The sequence below is a fragment of the Notothenia coriiceps genome, unplaced genomic scaffold, assembly GCF_000735185.1.
Source record: "Notothenia coriiceps isolate Sejong01 unplaced genomic scaffold, NC01 NC01_scaffold00037246, whole genome shotgun sequence".
NCBI classification, from domain to species: Eukaryota; Metazoa; Chordata; class Actinopteri; order Perciformes; family Nototheniidae; genus Notothenia; species Notothenia coriiceps.
This window is the reverse complement of record NW_011369947.1, coordinates 19,358,265-19,379,316: the sequence shown is the minus strand read 5'-3', so window position 1 is coordinate 19,379,316 and position 21,052 is coordinate 19,358,265. Positions and strand designations below refer to the sequence as shown.

General features: G+C 40.6%; 1 protein-coding gene across 1 annotated transcript; it reads left to right on the top strand.

Moving 5' to 3' along the window:
* The first annotated feature begins 2,369 nt into the window (after positions 1-2,369).
* On the top strand, positions 2,370-17,317 carry LOC104966492 (collagen alpha-1(XVI) chain-like). The gene is made up of 4 exons (XM_010795679.1): positions 2,370-2,716; positions 8,480-8,599; positions 17,045-17,113; positions 17,196-17,317. Exons 2-4 carry the CDS (start codon positions 8,524-8,526, stop codon positions 17,315-17,317), a joined length of 267 nt encoding a protein of 88 aa, XP_010793981.1. The 5' UTR covers positions 2,370-2,716; positions 8,480-8,523.
* Positions 17,318-21,052: the final 3,735 nt, after the last annotated feature.

Here is a 21,052-nt window from a genome sequence, read left to right as displayed (position 1 = left end):
CAGGGTTGTCATCCCAATTTAGTCCCACCAGGCGAGGATATGAATGGCTCATATGCATGTGAACTGAAGCATTTACATCAATTCTCATTGAAACAGTAGACGCATGCTGCGACGTGGCCTAATTTTCTTGTACGCAGAGAGGAGCTGTGAAGAATTGGAAGAGAAGACAAATCGGTTTCCCATGTGTAGCTCACAGGAGGCCTCTGAAACAGCTTCTATTCATGTATAATACAGAGACCTTCAAAATAATTGCTTCTTTCTTGTCAATCCTTTGTCTTCTTTATTCCTCTCATATACGCACAAACACTCATACCTATGAAGGAAGGGTCTAGTCATTATTATGTGCAATTTACTTCTCTTTTGGCAACTTTTGAACAGAGTGCTATAAAGTAGAAAAATTTGGCAAAGAGATTTATATCTGCTACTTAATCAACGACATTTATCTATGCTGACGAAGTGGATAAGGCAAACAGCTACACGTCAATTGCGATCAAATAGTGTATTTAAAGCTTAAAAACAAACTGTACGAGAGAAAATGTCTGTGTGAGAGGGCAGATATTCTTGTGCAATAGGTTTCCCTCTCCATATTTACATGGAGATGCATTCAATGGGCTGGAAAACTTGATGCATCATGTACTTTCATTTTATGGGATTGAACCCTTAATGTTCGGAGGCAAAGAGGACCTGTATAAAATGTGGATTTTTCTTACTGACAGAATATCCCATCAGATCACATGATCAAATCAGATGCAGGAAGGCAGGCAGTCCCTTGACAGGACACGTCACGGCCCTGACAGCCATGTTGTGTGCTTCCTGTAAGCTAATGTCTTTATTTAATATTGGAAACCCTACATTTATAAAGAACCATGGTCTCATACCTTTATCAATGGGTCTCTCAAACACACTTTTTTGATTTTGAAAATGCTATGGTTAATTTCATTTTGTAATCAGCCATGATGTAAGGATATTCTAGCAACACGGCAGCTAAACGCTAAAATCAACATTTTAGAATAATAGCACGCTCACATTGACCTGGTAATTTTTGTTTAATGGCAAAATCTATCCAAACATTGTTGCAACATTTCGCTAAAAACCAAATATGTCAAACACAATGGTGCTAGGGGGAAAGTCAGAGGATCACTTCATTAAAATCGATGCTTCAATAGGAAATGTTGACTTCTGGTATAACATTTTTGCCAATCCATCAACTTATCATGATGCAAAAAATAAACATTCAGGTGTACTGGACCTACTTCACATACTGTATATTCAATTAAATGTTTTTAAGGTTTTTTTCTCATTGCTATTCAATGGTATTTAAGTGTTGTCATTAATGGCAGCAGTGGGTACAAGATGTGTTAATGTTCCCATAATATTATTTGAGCCTTTATTTGCTTCCATATTATTCTGCCACTAGCACATGTGAAGAAACATGTAAAAACACTTGATGTCCCACATGTGGTGGCCACATTAGTTTTCACTGATGTTGATGGTTCAGAAAGGTCACGTCCGGGTCAACACGTAGTTCAAAGGTTTGCATTGCAGCTGCACAGGTCATTGATGGAGAAAGCACAGATACACAGAGAGGCTTTGCTTTGATTTTACCATTCATTAAGCCTCCTCGCTTTTCATGCCATTTAAATGTTGCTTCTTTTTCTAAAGCTAATGAGGATCGAAGTCAAAGATAATGGCTTGAAAGGGAAATTGACCTCTGAGCAAAGGACAAACATAAATTGAAGATGTGAGCACTTTTCAGTACCGATACAGCCATATCAGAGAAGGAGGCCCATATAAATCAAATTTCAACGTGATATTTATTTGCCTGCTGAACTATTTACTTACTGACAATAAAGGATGAATTTATGTGGCCATTAAGACGAGTGTTTTTAAATGGTCAGGGGAGGCAACCCAAGGCCACTTTATGGATTGAATGCGATAAAACCCAGTGCTAAAACAATATGGAAGCTGACGACCTCACCGTCAATCAAAGGTAAGAATGATAATCAAGTTCATTAATTTTAATGGCATAAATTCTTCTCAATAATGCACCAGCCGTTGCTGCCATTAACCATATTTCTTGTCTTAATACAGTGCCTTAGCCCAGACATGGTGGAAGTTTTCCTTTCCCCCTCTGGTATCGTGCGAGCCATGAATCAAACGATGAAGGGGGAGGGAGGGTGAGGAGGTGAGGCTGGTGGTGTAGAGGGTAAGGAGGGGTAGAGGCCTGGAAGATCTCTGTAGAAAGATTAGAGATGCCTTTAGGCTCTTTTTCCAGAACTGTGGACAAGGTGATGTCACTGCATGTTTCTCTGGGATCTCCCACAGAGAGAGGAGGGGAGAGAGAAAAGGGGGATGTTAAAAGAGACAGGAAGATATATACGCAAGGGGGGAGAGAGTTCGAGTTTAAGAGAAAAAAAAGTAAACCGAGAGGACGACATCAGAGAAAGCAAAGGGGGAGCAGAAGAGGGAGACATTTGGGGTTTGGATTGTGTAGCCGCGGAAGAGGGGAGGGGAAAAGTTGGACACGGACAATCTTGCAGGAACTTTTTTTCTTCTTTCCTTTCTCCGTGGAAGAAGCCTCAACACAAGTCAACGGTATAAAAGACACACTGGATTACAATTCAATTGCATCGACCCACGAGATTTCCCCGGATAGTTACGCGTCTATTTCTGGATTCATGTGGTCGCCCATTTGTGGATTAATCAATAGTTGAAGGTATGGTTTTGTGGACTTTTATGGACGTGTTAGCGATGCTGTTTACAAGTGATGTAGGTTTTAAAGAAACGTCGCAGTTTAATAAGTAACGTAGACAACAGTTTTTAAAGTGTCTGCAGTGGAACTTTATGCTAAAAACTTTTGCAGTAGTTTCATATTACAACAGCAGGCACGTTAACGGGAACGATATTATACAGCAGAAACAGAAACTCTCTGTAAAGTCAGTAGGCCTATTAGGCACCATAGTTACAATGTCCCTATACTTACCATAGTAGGCTAATGCTGAACAAAAACGTCGTGATTGGAGAACAAAATATAAGAATGATACACTTACTTTCTCCCAGTGGGGATCCTTAAATGTGTGCCTGCTGAGTAGCCCTGATTCTGACACATGGTAGAATATATTTATTGGATTTTGCAAAAATAACTTTTGAACCGCAACTAAAGCTGGTGGCAAAGGTGATGCTGATTTTCCTATCACATCTCAGCCAGACCTCCATTCAACACACTAACTAAGGGTTACTGTAAATCTGTGGCTTGCATCCAACCCCTGCGGCTCGGAAAAGCCTCTGACTAGCACTGTTTGGATCTGCAACATGCATATCACTCAGACTAAGTAATGGCCGAGCCTTACTCTGCTGTAGTTTGAGATCAGTGTCCACATTATTACTTTTTGCCTCCAACTGGGGGGAAAAAGGAAAGTGCTGAGGAGGAAGTTTGAATGCCACAAGCACATCTGTTTTCCTCATTACTCAGCCATCCCATGTTTGTTGGCTCCTGCATCCTGTCTTTGCACACATCTTGAAGGTTTTCTGAATCTTCGTACCAGAGAGCTGCATCTTTAGAGAAAATACGATTTATTTCTCTCTTGAGAGGTGTAAATTGCTTCAATTCTACCTCTTTACCTTTGGTAAACAACTCGTGTTTTTGAAGGGTCATTTACACAGAAACATAATCTAAAAAGCATGGAACCCTTAGTATCTTCAGGGAAACTCCCCCCTGCAGTTACTTGTTTACTCCTTCAATCCCTGGGGAATATTACACGCTGTAAAGTGTAAACATTACAAATTGGTGTCCTTGAACTTTACTACACATTAAGTGTTGCTCACTTAACCTGCTGCAGGCCACACAGTGTTTAGCTGTGGGTCATGCATCTTTTTCATTTACTGCTTCCAATTTTAGCTTGCCCTATGTGCCTGCAGCTAATTGTATCATCCACTTGGCTCTTTGCTTATTGAGGTCAGCAGTGATGTAAACATTAAGCAGGAATAGTCATCCTTCAGCAGGTCATCTGCCTGCTGAAGTCTGACTTAATCATAGCACAGGCTTGAGGGCGTCATGCCATTAGAGTAGGCGTTATTTTACATCATTGCTAATGTTCGTGGATCAAAAGTGTCCGTGGCAATGGAACTTTGAAGCAACCCTGAGAAAAGAGAGGTTTGCATGTATTCAACATTCATTTCATTTTTTTTTTAACAATGTGCAACTTAGCTGGTCTGTTTCTCATTTACAAATATTCAAGTTAAGGCCTTGAACAGCTCAGTAAGGAGGACTAGTAAAAACTTGCCTCAGTCGCCCTTGAGTGTGATGCAGCTTTGGATATTGCCCTCACCAGTTTGTGAGGTTTTATCACTCCCGGACGGTCAATGAATATCTGGATCAGTTATCAAAGCCTCAAGGCCTTTTTTAAGTTTCTATTATTCACTCCAAGTTCCCCGTTGTAACAGGCCTGCAATGAACTCTGAGGTTTGGCATCAACACATTTTAAGTTCCAGGAGCTAAGAGTGTAAATGTCTTTTTGTCCCAGATGACATTTAGAATTACAGAAAAGAGTAGCTTCTGACTGTCAAATAAATCCAACAGAACTCCAGACTACCTGAAAATTGGCAGCGTATTGACTGCTGAACAACATTTGTCTTGCCATGCTAGTTTCATAGTGGCTTTTCGGTCCACCATTGATCCAGACCAGATATTTCTTCAGCTATTTGAGCAATTCTGTAAAGACACTCATGGAGGATGAATCCTTATGAAGTTGGTCATCCCCCTTTTTTTTATGTAACCTCATAAGCAGCAAGTTCTGATTAATGCTTTGAAATATCTCAGCAGCTGCTTGCTGGATGAGTCTACCAAGTTTTTTTTTCTGTAGTGCCACCATGAGGTTAACATTTATGGTTTTGAGTCGAATGACTGAATAACTATCTGATTGATTGTCATGAAATCTGGACAAAATTACATTTTGTAATCAGGGTGATGCCTGAAAAATAAATCCCATTCCTTTCAGCATCATCTTTCTCTTAAAGGTCCCATGTCATGGCCATTTCTACTGATCATATTTCCATTTTTTAGGTATACTAGAATAGATTTAAACTGTGCAATTTTCCAAACTCACATTGGTTTCTCATACAGCATCTCTGTATAGTATGTGTATTCACTCTCTGTCCTAAACGGCTTGTTCGAGCTCCTGCCCCCCCCCTCCCAATGAGCCCACTTTGCTCTGATTGGTCAGCTCACCCACTCTGTTCTGATGAGTCCACCACCATTACAGTGGAACATCAGTGATTATGTTTTACAATGGCGTTGGCGAGAGAGCGAGACATCGTGAATGGACGCGGGAAGGGGCGGGTGCTGAGGGGGCTGCAGCACCCCCATCTCCACTTGATCATAGTCCACGATGAACACGGACTTGCACACGTACACGGGTACCTACATGCAAGTGCTTTTACATGCCGCATGATTAGAGCATGATGGCGACCTTCTGACAGGTCGAAGAGATACCATTTTGGTTGTATTCTGTACAACAACATGCAAATGTCAAAGAATATGGTGTGTAGAATCACTAAACAATAATAAGGCCTAGAATTAACAACACGGTACAGACATACAATTCAGGAACCAAGCATCCAGTTTACTTTTGTAGATCAAGTCAGCTGAGTGTAGTGCGAACAGATCTGTCACACATTGTGGGTGCATGCAGATATCCCAAGAGGGACCGCTCTGACCTTTCACTGACTGCAGTAGATGACTTAATTTTTCTTACACTCGCAGCCAGGTTGAAACCATTTATCTGCCTTAAGTACTACATTGTATACCCACAGAATGACTGTAGACTTCTATACTTCTTATGGCCACAGGGCTTTAGACAGACCAACAATTAAATCAGAGTTACGTTCTGTTTTATGGCTGCATTCCATTCAATGTTAAGTACACTTTCCTATACATCCTCTGCTGAGCTTTCCCTGGAGGATTCAATCAGGGTCGAGACCCCAAAGTCAGATCAGGGGCTTGTTTTCACTGCCCTGCACCTTAACCACTCTTGACTGTGTTTTCATGTGTAAGATAGAGCAGGGTAAATTGTAAAAAAAACCTTGTGAGTAAGTTGTCCATCCATCTTCTTGCAACAGAATGCTTAAAAGGACAGCTGGAAAGCCAGTGAACCCTAAAATATAACATGACTGACACATTTTTGCTAGGTTCTCGCATTTAAACAGATGGAAAGTAGTCTAAACAGTGGGCTGCTGGTTCTCTGTTATTTAATCATCCGTGTCTGGATGGCTAATAAGCAATTCTCTTGTCAGGCCATAGTCAGGACATGTTTCATTTAACTCTGTCAGAGTGTGTTTCTCTAAACAGGCTTGTGTTGGGGCTGTTGTTCCATCTGTAAGCAGTGGCAATGATGATGAAATGTGTGACAATAAAAATTGCTAAGCATTGAGCACAAATTACCTAGATTGTTATATACATGTAGCAGACTCGGTGCCTCTTTTGTCAGTGTATTCAAGCCATAATAAACTACTGGAACTGGTGGCTGTACTGGAAATGAACACTAGGCAATAGCTTTGGGCCGAGAACCAAAATGACCCCTAGAACTACTGAACAGTTCTGTATTGTTGGGGGGGAAAAAACGCTTAATGATGAGGCCTGTGTTGTGATTGTCTATGTTGGTCATCACTTCTGTCCGCCAGTGTTGTCTTCAGGCTTTTAGTGCTGGAAGACTTTCAAATCGGTCATTGTTTTCCTTCCTGTATTGACTTCGTACTCAGTGACCCGATCACTCGCATGCCTGCTTACCGGGCCCATGGCCAGCCCAATGGCCAAGCCCTGTGGCCTAACCCGATACTGCCTTTATCTGCTATAGCCAGCTGGGTGGCCCGTGAAGCTGCAGATGGAATTCAGAGAGTTAAGGAGAAAGAGAGACATCCATAGCAACACATATTAGGAAGCCTATTAAATTGGGTTGGATTATAGCCAGATAATAACAGCAATGAGCTGTAACTTTTCCCTCAGCTTGTATTCTCTGGACTGTGATGCATTATGTATTATGTACTGTGTGAACTTTTTGTATTATTGTAATCATGTGGCATGAAGCCTATAATAATGTCTGGAGCTTTAGACTGCTCAAAGCCGGCCGCTTTGATTAACCTTACGCCAATCCAACTGCAGTCGAAACTTTATTTTACATCTATGTTTCTTGCTGTTTAGTTTGCAGCTACTTTCACATAAAAATGTCCATGTGGTCAAAAGCTTTGCACTCAGATAAATGGTGCCATAGCTTTTGCAAAGACCTTACTTCTTCATTAAATGGTATGTTGTCCTTTTTTTAAATAGTATAAACAAAGAAAGCATCTTCACCTTGGGTCAGCAGCCCCCCAAAATAAATGCAGAATTGGCCATGTGGCGCACATTGAGTTCTCCTTAGTACTTCAGAACATAATTTAACACACTGTCCTCCACCATATTGTCTGTTAGCAGCAATCTGCCTGCAGTCAGGTCAAGCTAGATGGTATTCACACAGTGTCCTCTGCAAGGCAGGAGCACCACATTGTGCACCCCTAGGGGAGCGTGGGGGTCATTTCTCCTGGCAGACGGGACAGGTGTGTGTACAGAGACACAGTCTGCTTGCCTGCCTTCCTTGAGGGCCCTGCTGTACCTGTAAAGAATGCAGAGTTATGGGGTCCTCACAATATGCTGGGGGCAAGTCCAGGTCATGTGGGATGTGTTTATGTGAGTCGGAATCGGTGGTGCTGGTGTGTTTATGGGCTTGCATTCTTGTGTGTTATGTATAAGGGGTTATAATAAAGGAGAAGGATTGGGGCGGCTGAATATAATGATTATTTATACGTGGCACATATTTTAATCTGTGCCTGGGTTTGTGTGTGTGAGTATGTTTGTTGTTGAGCCACGTGGAAGCATCTGGTGACATGGTGCAACACAACCATGGCTCCAGAGGAATAGTCTCCAGATGTGTTTGTGTGTTTTGGCCCCACTGTGTGTTTGACTCAGAACCAACCAGACTGCATGTAAATCATTTTTACTTTCATGTGTGCATTTTGATCTGCCTTTGGTTTTTTTGGTACTTTTTTGCAGCAGCAGGTATACATTGTTTTTGACTTTTAGAATGTGTCTGTGTCCCATAAGTGCACTATCTCAGACATATTCACATGTGTGTGTAAGGGCTTGTGTGTAGCAGCTGCCCAGTCAAAGGCCAACCAGATGGACAGGGTAATGACTATGATCAGACTTTATAGAGTTACACTCCTTAATGAGGGACATTCTGGTTAATTCATATGCCACTAACAAAGCCTGCATCATACCACATAATCAACACATCAACTGCGACATCATAAATAAACATGAATATCTATTTAGGAGTCAAGCATAATGTGCAGCTGTCGGCTGAGTGAGCAGACTGGGTGGCGTTCTGACCAAATTTAGGAAGGATTCAACTTTTTTGACTTTCTCTTTTTCTATTTGTTTATCCATCAGCCGGTGGTTGAGGTGACGTGAGGTGTTTTCGGTGGAGTGAAACCATGTGGCTTCTCTGCTCCTCTCTGGCGCTGTTGGCACTCAGCTTTGGATCATGTGACACACTGATATCAGAGCAAGGTGAGTTTCACTTTCCCCACTGGAGTTTTAAAAAATGTCAACTGCACTAGTTAAACAAAGTGACATTCAGAACAAAGAAAATGTCTTTCTCTATGGCATAATAAATAGTTTGACGTATGCTTTTTTCTTTCTTTCTGAGATATATCTAGAAGATGGACACCCATCTCAATTCTGTCCTTTAAATATCAGGCCACAGCACAGCAGCCATTTAGCTTAGCCTAGCATGAAAACAACTAGCTTAGCTCTGTAACAAAACCTGCCTACTAGCTCCTTTCAAACTAGCTAAGTTAGCACTGATTGTAGAGGGTCCTTTGGATGACTGTCAATCTAGTGGAAGTCCCTTTGCCATTAAATAAATGACAGGACACCCCACATAAAACCACAACCTGGCATTTTTACACTTTTGTGTACTGATTTACCTGTTACATGTAACAGGTGCTGATGTCTTTTGTAAACTTCAAAAATAGGCTAAGCTAGCTGTTAGCTCTACACAAGGCTTTAACCTATGTTAAATAGCTGCCAGCTGTTACTTAATTACCATACACATATGAAGGCAGTATTAATGTGGCAAGACAACAAAATAACTTATTTCCTAAAATGTTGACATACAAAATATATTAAAATAAGATTCATGGTAGGCCTAAGACTAAGATGGACCATTATTCCACTCTTGATGTACTAACTAAATCAATACATTACATTTATAGCCACTGTGAAACGCTATCAAACTGCCTACCAAAGCTGAGTAAAAAGAAAGTTGAATAAAAAACCAAAAACAATTGCTTTTAAACAACTGCTTCACAGAACAATTATTGTATCTTCATTTGAATGCAAAAAAAGTCACAAAACCATTTTATCTGCTATAACTAAGACACATCTTCAATCTGGAGAAGTATGTTTGATCAAATGTCACCCATCTGAGTTTGATTACAGTGTCTGTCTGTGTGTATGTGCCTTATGTGTGTTTTGGGGCTCAATGCTACAATGAAAATGACCACTGATTTTATGTGCATATCCAGCTGGTAGCAGTTGGTGGCAGTGTGGTGAGGCTGTGACAAGAAGGCGTGTGTGTTTACCATGTGTGGCTGTGTTCCTCTTCATGAGACATCAATGATTCTGAGTTTCTGTGTATGTGAGTTTTTAGGATTTGAATGTCTGTGTGTGCATGCATTTCATTGCCAGCATGATTATTTGTGTTTTTTCACGTGTGATTGTCTGACAGACAAAAACAGACATCTTGGTCATCATGAGGCAGGGAGGTGAACAGAAACAAGTTTTACTGTTTTGTGTTTTATTTCTGTATAACTGTCAAACTCCCTCATCACACTGTCAGTGTGTTCTCAGGGGCACAGCTCTGTGATATCACTTGGGAGGTCGTGCAATCCCCCATAGCTCATGGAACTCTGAAGGGAGCTTTGTGTAGGAGGGGGTCCCTCTAGGGAGACCCTAGTCAGAGCTTTTCAGATGAGACTGAGTCAGCTTGCAGCGCCCCTGAGTCCCTCTCCCCCAGCGTTTGGAAAAAAGTGCTCTCTCAAGTGCAGCTTTAACACTTTGTCACTGCAACACACACACACACACACACACACACACACACACACACACACACACACACACACACACACACACACACACACACACACACACACCTGAATCTCTACTTACTGGTCATTTGCTGACATTACAGCTTGAAAGCAGGTTTAAGTAAAACTAGTGTTGAGCGTTGAGCTGGATGATTGCACTGCAGCTCTGCAGTGTATCGGCGAGAGAGACTAGTCCCCACAGTTAAATTAAATTGATTCCCTGCCTTTGGTAAAGTGTTGCTGATATGGGTTTTTTTGTGCACCACAGACCCTGCGCAGTCTGAAGTAATGGATTTGTGTATTGATTTGTTTTCACTCAGCTTCCTTCTGTGTGTCTGAGCTAAGTTGTATGTTTCCTGGTGCCAATGATTTGTGGTAGTAATAAGCTCATTTGCTCAAAATCAGAAGTCAGAAAGACAAGCAGCGAGCAGCAGAAAAACACATCCATCACAAAGCCTTAGTGGTAAGGCTTGTTGTTTAAGTTAGGTATAAATAATTAAATTGAATATGTTGTATTTGCTTTTACACTAAGAACTGATTAGCATCATACTTATAGTACACACTGTATGTTTTTATAATTTATGTACGAGTGGAATAAAAAGTGAGGTTGAATTCCATGGAAGGGTCTCCTTTCACTTTAACAGTCTACAGTAGTTAAACATTTAGCCTAATGCACAACATTACACACTAATGCCACATGCATGTAGCCTATGTCATTGGAAATGCGACAACACTGTACAGGGAACCAATCCACTGTCCTCGTTAGGAAGAGGCTTTAGCAAAATGTAGTAAATGCAGTTATGTCATTTCAGTTGGAATAGAATTTTAGGGAGGGACATCCAACAAAGGCTTGATGAATTACATTTGAGGTTTTCCACGAGGAGGACCCCTAGCCCTTACCTAGAGCAAAACTTGGACTTGCACATTCTTGTAAGTAAGGCAACAATCTTAATTATTTTCATTAAATAAACTGGTATCAAAGTGTGGTAAGTTCAGCCTTACTGCTGCTCTCATTATACTGCTACAATTGCTTGTTAAATAAAATAAAAACTAAAGGAAATTGTTTCCGATAATGTTTTTTTTAATAAACAATATAGGAACCAATAAAAAAATGTCTCTCTTTTAACTAATGCAAACAAAAACTCTTGAGGGCAATATTGCAGTCTTTTGTGGTGTGCTTATCGGGCAAGTTGACAAAAACGATATAATGTAAAGTCTTCCTTGCTTCAGGGTGGCTGCTTTCATGAATGAACATGCCCTGTAATGTAAAAAAAATGTAGTAAAAGTGTTATCATAACTTCTTTACATAAAGCATTATGAGCATACTATAACGTTAACACTTTATACTTTGGTTTAAGCTTGTATATTTGTTATTTTCTTACCAGAAGGTGATTAAGTATGGAACTTCCACCAAACTCTATAAGTCAGTAAAGGAGTGCTAAGTAGCATTTCAAGAAATATACCTAAATGACAAAAAATGCATGTAAGCAAAAAAGTGAATGTTTTCTATGATGTTTCACACAGATCACCAGACATACGGTGAAACGACACAATCTTCTTTTATAAGTGTACAGACCTCTGCATGTACTGTCTAACTCTATTGTTTTGGAAAATTCATAAAAGTGTGTGGCATGAGTCCAGTTTGTGTCTGTGTGAGCTTGGGCTAGTGATTTGAATGTGAGCCAGAGGCCTACAAAAGGGAAAAAGAGTGAACTCATGCCTCTTAAGTACAGCGTTTCAAGTCTTTCAAGTCAACTGTACGACAGTTTTATCTCTTGGAAAGAAAAACTGGAATGTTCTCTCTTGTTCGTCTCATTTGACTAAGAGGGCAAGTACAAAAACTCCCTCTCTCTCAATTCCTCCATCTTTTTCACGTCATACTCTTATTTAGATTTACCCCTCACTTAAAGCTCTCATAAGCTACATTGAATCATCATATTGATTCATTGACATCACCTAGCATGCCCCTCTCCTTTCCATACATTGCATGTGTTTCATAGCTCTGGGACATGGCAAACTCTGCCTCAGTGTCTGACTTTCTGCTGAGCAGCAGCCCAGTCCAATTATCTTGGAATGCCACATTGAAAAGCCTATTCAATAACCACCATACCCTCTCTTATTGCAAAGCAAACACTCTGACACTGTTAGCACACTTGTGACCTCTTCTCCCTAATGAAAGCGCTCTGCCAATTGTTTGCTGCTATACAGAAACAGTATTAAAATTCAGGGGCTGTTGCTTTCAGCCGACTGTGGCCAAAACAAGGAACTGGTAGATAAGGCCATTGATTCCTTATTCTTCTATTGTTTTACAATATCAAGAAAAATAGGGCAAGACTTGCAGCTTTACTTATTGAGCACATTTAATTACAAGCACAGCTCTAGACTACATAAAAAAAAAGGTCACACATTACATATATTAGCTAATGTGTTGGAGTGGTTGAGATTATACTATACTGTGTTTTCTGTCACATTACGTGACCCTTTTTGCTTAAGATCAAGTTGTATTGATGGGTTGGCAATAATCTTTCCCTTGTACACCCTCCAAGTTGAGTGCAGGTCTACAAACATCAAAATGTAGTGTTTAACTTCCCTTAACACCCAAAATGCCCTGATTATTTTTGATGTTTGGCAAGGTGGAAACTTGGGGGAACCCTCACATCAGTGTGCTGCCAATGTAGCATCATTACCTGCTTTGGCAAGAGTTAAACACAACCCCTCAAAGAGGAAGTGAACCCAGGCCAAGACCATCCAATCTCTTTAAGGCTACATGCAGCTCTTATACTGCTAATGAGCTTGTCAACAAGCAAATGCTTTCCTTTGATCACAGCTTGAGAGGAAATGGGGTTCAAGTTGCGCAGTCTGCCCTCTGCCAAACTGCCAATTGCCTGAAAACACACCAGTCCACCAAAATATCATCCATCCTCAGAGTTATGTAGAAATAACCTCTAGATCCCAACAGCGCCAGTAAGAGTGAACACAGCCACGGTTAAATGTTGTTGTTTATTTATAGGAGTGAGAGAAGGATAAACATCTGAATTGATTCATAATTAACCGTTGCTGCTTAATTATCAGTATGTTTCTATTAACAATGGATCATGTGTCAATGTATAATGTAAACAGGATCACTCTGAGGGACAAACCCAGAGAGAATGATCTCCCTGCTCCTCTCAGCTCTATGGAAACCTTGAGTGTCTTTCAGCTCATTGTTTTGGTTAATTAGCTCACGACTTTTGTTTTAATTTAATCTAAAATCTATTTTCAGCGCCTTCATTCTTACTGTAGAAGAGAGTTGCTAACAGTAAACAGAGTTCTGATAAGCTATAGCATTGTAGGCACCTTTCCTCTCTTCTGTGGCTTGACTTTTTCATTGTGCTGCCCGCTTGCCTTCAGCAAGGATTACTCCTGACAAAGCCTTCATCTTGATTGTGCGTGATGGAAATGGGGCAGTGATGAAAAACAAAACAGAAAAGAAGCAGCGAAAATAAAAGGGTAAGAAGAGAGGAAAGGTAGATCTTACCATTTCTTGACTTCAAGAAAATACACCGGGAGATCTGAAGAAAAGCTCTCGGTGTTAATGTGTATGTTTCCCTTTTTTTCAAAGGCAGCAGAGTCTTTGTGAGGCTGCAGTGAATACACTTTGTGCTGAGTCAGCAGATGTTTTAAGATGGACTAGTCAAGGTATAAATAAAGTGTGTGTGTGTGTGTGTGTGTGTGTGTGTGTGTGTGTGTGTGTGTGTGTGTGTGTGTGTGTGTGTGTGTGTGTGTGTGTGTGTGTGTGTGTGTGTGTGTGTGTGTGTGTGTGTGTGTGTGTGTGTGTGTGTGAGGGCTCAGAAGCCAGCTTGATACTTCCTGTACTCTCCCCTGTATCTGTTCAGGAGTCCCATTCAATTTCTTTGACTTCTCATCTCTAGTTTTATCCCAGAGAACAACAACAGCACTGCTTGACATCTCTTTTGCACACCTTGAGTGTACATGCAGACAGCAATAAGATGATAGCCCACTGTGAGGCAGGCAGGCTCTAATGCGCTTTGAAACACTCTTTGTGTTTTTAAGGCCTAGATGAGCAGAAGCTGCAGGGTGTCAATTGATGAACTTGATAAAAGGTGATGAAGCGCTGAATGTGATTTAATTCTTTCTTGAGCCGAGCCTCCGTGAAATTAAATTCCAAACTCTTAATTAAAGTCAGTTGGGTCTTATTATTTAAGCTATTATATTAGGCTCGTTCGCCTCATTTTTTATGTGACTCTCAGTCTGGATAAAGTCAAATTGGGGTTGGAAACACAGACGTTGCATGCTGCGAGGCAACTCTGCATGCAGTGCACTCATCAAAAATATATTCTTAACAACTCAATCCATTTAGCTAGGAGAGACGAAAACATTACTTCTGTTTGAAGTGCACCATTATACTTAATGGCTAATAGGGCAGTCAAATTGACTCATCCTCACCTGCTAGTTTCACTACAAAAACCAAAATAGGTAGGAATGTCCCGATCACCTTTTTTTGCTCCCGATCCGATTCCGATCATTGGATTTTGACAATTTGCCGATACCGATTTTTCCAATGCAATACATTAAGAAAAAAAGCATTGAAGTTGTCCCTTAAGGTTATTTTTTTATTTAAATTGGATATCCTATCCAACATGGATATAGCTTCTTTTTTTCACAGCAGCATTGGATCAGTTCAGTTGTGCAGCATTTGATCAAAACAAAATAAAGCTTATCAGTACTCTTACTTACTAGTTAGCTTACTGCTACAATTAGACACTGCGCCCTGCCCACTCTGTTGCCAGATTTGAGAGAAATAAGCAACCAGGTCTATGAAAACAAGCCCCAAAGAAGCAACACATACATGATGTTGTGTAATTTGAAACCAAAACTAAGGCCTCAGGATGACTTTAAGACTTGAACATGGTCATTTTTGTTTTGTAACATTGAATACAAAATAAAAAAAAGTATTTAAAAAATAAATAAATAATAAATCACGATCCCCGATTTTTTTCTCCCGATTCCGATCTTTTGAAAATCACGTGATCGGCTCCGATCCCCGATCACGTGATCAGATCGGGACATCTGTAAAAATAGGGTAGCAGGTGACAATGCAAGGAGATTGCCTAAAAGTTTCTTAATTGCTATTGTCGATATTGTAAATAATTTCCCCTAAATATCAAATATAGCCTGTTTTCTTTTTTTGAATCGGAAATGTTAGAAGACAGACGGTCATATTCTGTGATGCGGTGCAGTCATCCCGGGAAGGCAGATAGCAGCAATAGTTGCTTTTATTTTTCATTCAAACAATTAATGACCACCCAAAGCACAAATCCATAGTGACCTCCATGACCCAGTTCTTCCACTCTAACTTTTATGGTTTCGGAGAGGTGATTTAAAGAAAGGACACCAACCTTCACACTCAAGTGCACCTTAGATACAGAGGAAAGAGAGTCACTCTTTTTATGTTCATATAGTGTGATGGGGCAGCATTGAACGAGGTTAAATGGAAATACCTAACCTTCAACTTTAACAGAAAGCAGACATTAGTGATTTAAAATATTACTGACAGCAAAACAGTTTTATTTTTTGGCTAATGCAAACCACCACCTGCGTTCACATTCTCTGCAGTTAGAATAATATAAAAAAACTGCCCTGTAGAATGTCTTGCTCGCGGCTTTGGCCCCAAAGAGATCAATTAACTGTGGTCAGAGTGATTCACAGCGTCCATGTCCACCTGAACAGCCCTGTTTTTTCTACACATATCTCTGTGCTGAGGCAGGCCGCTCTGACAGGCAACAGTTTTCTCAGTAACCTCCCCTGACAGGGTGAGAACACATCCATCAAACGGATGCTACCGCGACAGACAAGCTCGGTGCAAGACAACCTGTCAGCCGGACTGTGTTCCTCTCTGCTTTGCCCTCATTTCATCTCGCTCTCTGCGTTTTACACCCCCACCAACTCCCCTCTACTACTTTCTTCTGGATCAATATTTCTGTTGCTCTCAAATGTATCTAAAAAGTTGTCCGTTCTCTCGCACAAACTCAATCTCACACGGCAGTAAGAATAAAAGGTTGTATTTAAATGAACTCCCCGAAAGACTGATGTGCTCTTTAACATTTTGTGAATGCATAAAGTGGACCTATCATGTTATATTTGAATAATATAGTGTAGGACCATACCTATATAAGGCATATTTATACTTTTTATTTTTCAAAATACCAAACAGATCATGCTTTTTAGCCATTCCTCATTTCGCTCAATTTAACACTATCTTTGCATGGGCTGATTCTGTGAGAACAGCACCATCTACAGGCCTGGCATATGTACTACAGCGTCTCCAGCGCTTTCCAACGGCAATGTCCGTGGCTGTCTCCTCCTGATTGGTCGAGTTGGCCCAATAGCTGTAGCGCCACTTCTGTGACGTCATAGAAGTGTTCAAATCTGGATCAGTCTGTATCAGATCCGTTGCAGCCCCTTTTTATGAGATTTGGGTATGGAGGAAAATAGAGAGGGTTGTGTTTTCTGACACTTGGTGAGTTCCCTGGAACACCGGGGACACCTATTCATGTATAAAAGACGTACACAAGTGCGTTTAGCATGATGGGTCACCTTTAAACAGTGAATCAGGAGTCCGTTATTTGTGGGGAAATGTACATTCTTACAGCAAGGTGGATAGTGCATAATTAGTATAGTCAACATACAGTATATTATATATACATTCAGAGGAAAGCCCATGTTAATAAAAAAATAAAAACATACTTAGTAAGACATTTTGTTAAATTGAGCACGATTTGAAGTACATTATCTTACAATTCCCGCTACAATTTACTCTTGACAGTTTATGTTTTATTTCTGTGTTGTCTATTTGTCTCCACAGATGAACAATGCCCCTCCGTACAAGTGGAAGAGTGGAAGTTTCCTCAGACGACCAGGCAGAATATCACAGGTGAAAAGACGAGTCCAAATAGACACATATCTTTCTCTGAGTTGTATTTACGTTGGTGCTGATAAATGTAATTTGTTGTCAGGTTTCAATCTGGTGAGGCGCTTCTCCCTGCTCAAGAATAAAGATGTCAAAAGGATCCGCAACCCTCGAGGACCCACCATCCTTCGCCTGGGAAAGACTGCACTCCTCCAACCTACTGAGTGAGTCTGCATTACAACCTACAGACAAAGACATCTCACACCAACATGTTGTGTACCGCTTAAGGTGGTGGAGAATATATTACAGGGAGTGAAATAAAGTGAATATCTGCTGGATTTTTCAGCTTGCTACAGGGCAGCGTCAACAGGCTCTTTCTTTTCAAGTCTGAACAAAGAGAAAAGGCAGAGAGTGTTCGGCTTAGCAGACTCTGAACTCTCACTCAACATGTCAGCGCTGTCCAATGGCTGATGTGTAAAAAGCAGATTCTTGGCAAACCATGCAGCAGAGGTCATTCTCTGATAGCTTTTCCAGAAACACCACTTCATTTTCTTCACCACTGACACTGGCTTGTAAAGCTCCACTCTAACAGTCTTTTAGTTTTCCACTTACTGTAACTACTGTTCACATGAAAATGTCTTCTTTCGTGCTTGAGCGTAAACTATAGGATGCCCCAATTAGAAGCCATGATGCTATTAAAGAAATAAAAAGTTACAAGCCTATGATTTTAATAGCGGTAGGATTTGTTCTAAACTTGTTTCTGGGCGAAGAGACCTGCTGCGGCCGTAAAATCCGGCAGAGCACGACTTCCTTGCAGCTTGACATGGTGCAATTATGCTTTCCTGGGTTTTCAAGTTGTTATTACACAGCAGTTGGGTGTAAATTGTGTTTGGAATTGCGTGACAAGTGGTTATTAGGGTTATTTGCTGTCTGTATTTCAGTTTTTCCTTTTTCAGCTCTCGCAAATTATTGACAGATTTTAGACGGAGAAGCTTCTTTCTACCCACAAATAAAGCCGTTTTTGCCGATTGGGTCAGCCCAGAGTATTTTATCACTCTGTCCAGCACAGTGAGCTCCACTTGCTTGAAGAGCCGATATAAATCTGTCAACAAAACACTCTTTTTTTCGGTAGAGACATTGTGTTCTAAAAGTGTCACATATATTGTTTGTCACAGGCTTTGAGACAACTTGTCCTTAGGAAAAGACGTGGGGAACACAAACAACTGTCACTTCTCAGGAAATCAGCATCTTTAGAGCCATAGAGGAGAATACAAGACGTTTTTTGTTTTGCCTCTAACCATACAGAGAGAGGACAGGAACACCATTCTCTGGTTTGGGAGTAGGCTACTGTGCAGCGTTTACTGAAATTAGGATTCCATCGAGAGATCTGCTGTCAGCCCTCTCTGTAAAGAATGATACCTGGGTGACTTCTCTTTAACTCAGATGGAGAATAATCAATGTTAGCACATCAGCAATGCCTGTCGGCTGCCTTCAATTGTGCTTCTCATTATACGTAGAACTCGCTGTCTCTTACAGTATATGCGTTTCTCAAAATGACTAAAGCGTATCAGGGGAGATTTCTCCTCAAGGAAAAGCAGAGAGGACTATTAGTCCTCATCAGCTAGTATTAATATTCCCTTTCTTTCTTTATTTGCTTTTTTAAACTTTGACTTCTCAAATGGCTCTTTTCATGGAACGGTTTCACACTTTTAGAAAAGAAGAGTGGAGGCGGTGAACAGACGCGAGATTGAGAGATGCAGCGAGGGAAGAAGAGGGTTAAAGGTTTAAATCCAAGCAATAAGTGAATGCATCAGAACAAACCCTCAGGCTTGTTCCATGCCTTTCTTCTCTCAGTGATAATATGAGTGAGTGTGTGCTCTTCTTTTCAAATGTCTCTTTTGTGTGCAGATGCAGCGCCTCATATGATATTTCCCCCCTTTTTTCAGCCCCAGAGTATACTGTATATATTTCTGAAGCTGTACAGTACAGTATAAAAACATGGCTCCCATCCACCACTGACTCCCTATTACTCAAGCAGCTCTTTAATTCATCGTCACTGAGTTTGACTGAAGTGCGAGGCGGGTGTATAGTAATTGGAAAGCAGCGTTTTGCTTTGTATCAGAAGCTAATCCATTCAGCTAATCCAAGCTAACATAGATGAGTGACAGGCCGATGAAGCTACTCGTCTCTCGCTTTCTTTCAGCATTTTTCGCTGAGAGTGAAATGGGCACCAGTCACAGCTGGTCATATGAATTTTAATCTTAGCAAAATGTGACTTGATTGCTTTGGGCTTGTTGCTTTTTATGCAGCTACAGTGAGTAAGAGAGAGGGCCGGCATTTCTGTGATATTATGGCTCGAGGCCAAGATGTTTATGACAGAGTTCAAATGCAGTTGATAAATGATCACATAGCAAATATGGCACAATTTATTTACACTTTAAGCTTATGACTGCTGTTCTTGTGAAGGAGTAGCCTAATAACCACTTCTGTAATTGTAATTTGTATTGAAAGCTCAACCCAAATATAACAGAGACGGCAAAGGTAAGAGTACGGGTTCTCTTACCTAATCTCTTTGACCATGGAAGAATCATGGGGTATAAATAAAATATAGTAATTGTGATCTTGTTTTTATAAAGTACATGCTGAAGGCAGATTAGCGAAATTAGTCAATATGGAGACATCAGCAGAAGGTGGATAATTCTTAGGCTGCATCTCAGGTCGATTAAATGGAATCCTTGCGTCCCTCACTTGCGTCGTTTCCCTGCGTCTAGTCCCTCCCACCAGGGAAGCATGGAGGGACGCAAGGAAACCACGAGAAGCAGGGAAATGAGTTGTCAATGGGACGTCCTTTCCTCCGGAGTGTCACGTGAAGCGACGTCCGTTTGTGATGACGCCGCACAGCTGTTCGTCTGGCACCCCCGCCTCTGTTAGTACACATTTACTGACATATTCATTTGTATCATCTGTTGTAGACCCAAATAAATACAATAAAATAAGAACTCATTCTCAAAAAAGATAAACGCCATTCTTAAAATGTATAAACGAAAAAAGCGATCATGAAAATGAAAATGTTAAAATGATTTTTGACCACTTTGTTGTTCAGATATATCACATATTTGTGACTAAATGATACATTAATTTAAACAAAACACAGTATAGACTGAGGAGTTACTCTCGTGAGGTTCATTTATTTTCTTCACTCCGCTGGGAAACTGCTCTCATGTCAAGAAGCATCAGATCAGTGCATGCACTGCATCGTCCAATCAGTGAGCGATACACAGTAAGGGGGCGGGGCGAGTGTCTGAGGATTTCATCGGAGGATGGTCTGGTGGTTTCTCGATTATAGCTCCTCGATCCTCGGTCCTCCGGCAGAAATAAGCGCCATGGGACGCTACTCAAGATGGCGCAGACAAATTAACTTCCGGTGATACCGAGGACAGGGGAGCGAGGAAATGAAAATAATCGACCTGAGGTGCAGCCTTAGTCTACATTACAACATTGATTGTGCCCAGGAGATGAACCCTAATGAATTTTAGCGTTTCCCTGTTTTTTTTCCGCTTTGTGTTTAGCTATTTAGCTAATTCTAGCATGCTAACATGCTTAACAAAGATGGTAAACATTTTACCTGCCAAGCATTAAACAATGATATTTGTAACCAAATATGTTTATAATATACATCATCCAGATGTTCACATGTACGGAAGAGGATTAGGGCCACATTATTATTTTTTTTGGGAGGATTTGAAAAAATAAGGTTTTTTTTTTATTCTGAGAAAAAAGTCTGACTTTAATCTCAGAATTCTGACTTTTTTCTCAGAATTATGACTTTTTTCTCAGAACAAAAAAAAAAAGAATTAAACTCAGAATTCTGAGATTAAAGTCAGAATTCTGACTTTTTTCTCCCAATTTTTTTTATATTTTTTGTTCTGAGGAAAAAGTCAGAATTCTGAGATTAAAGTCAGA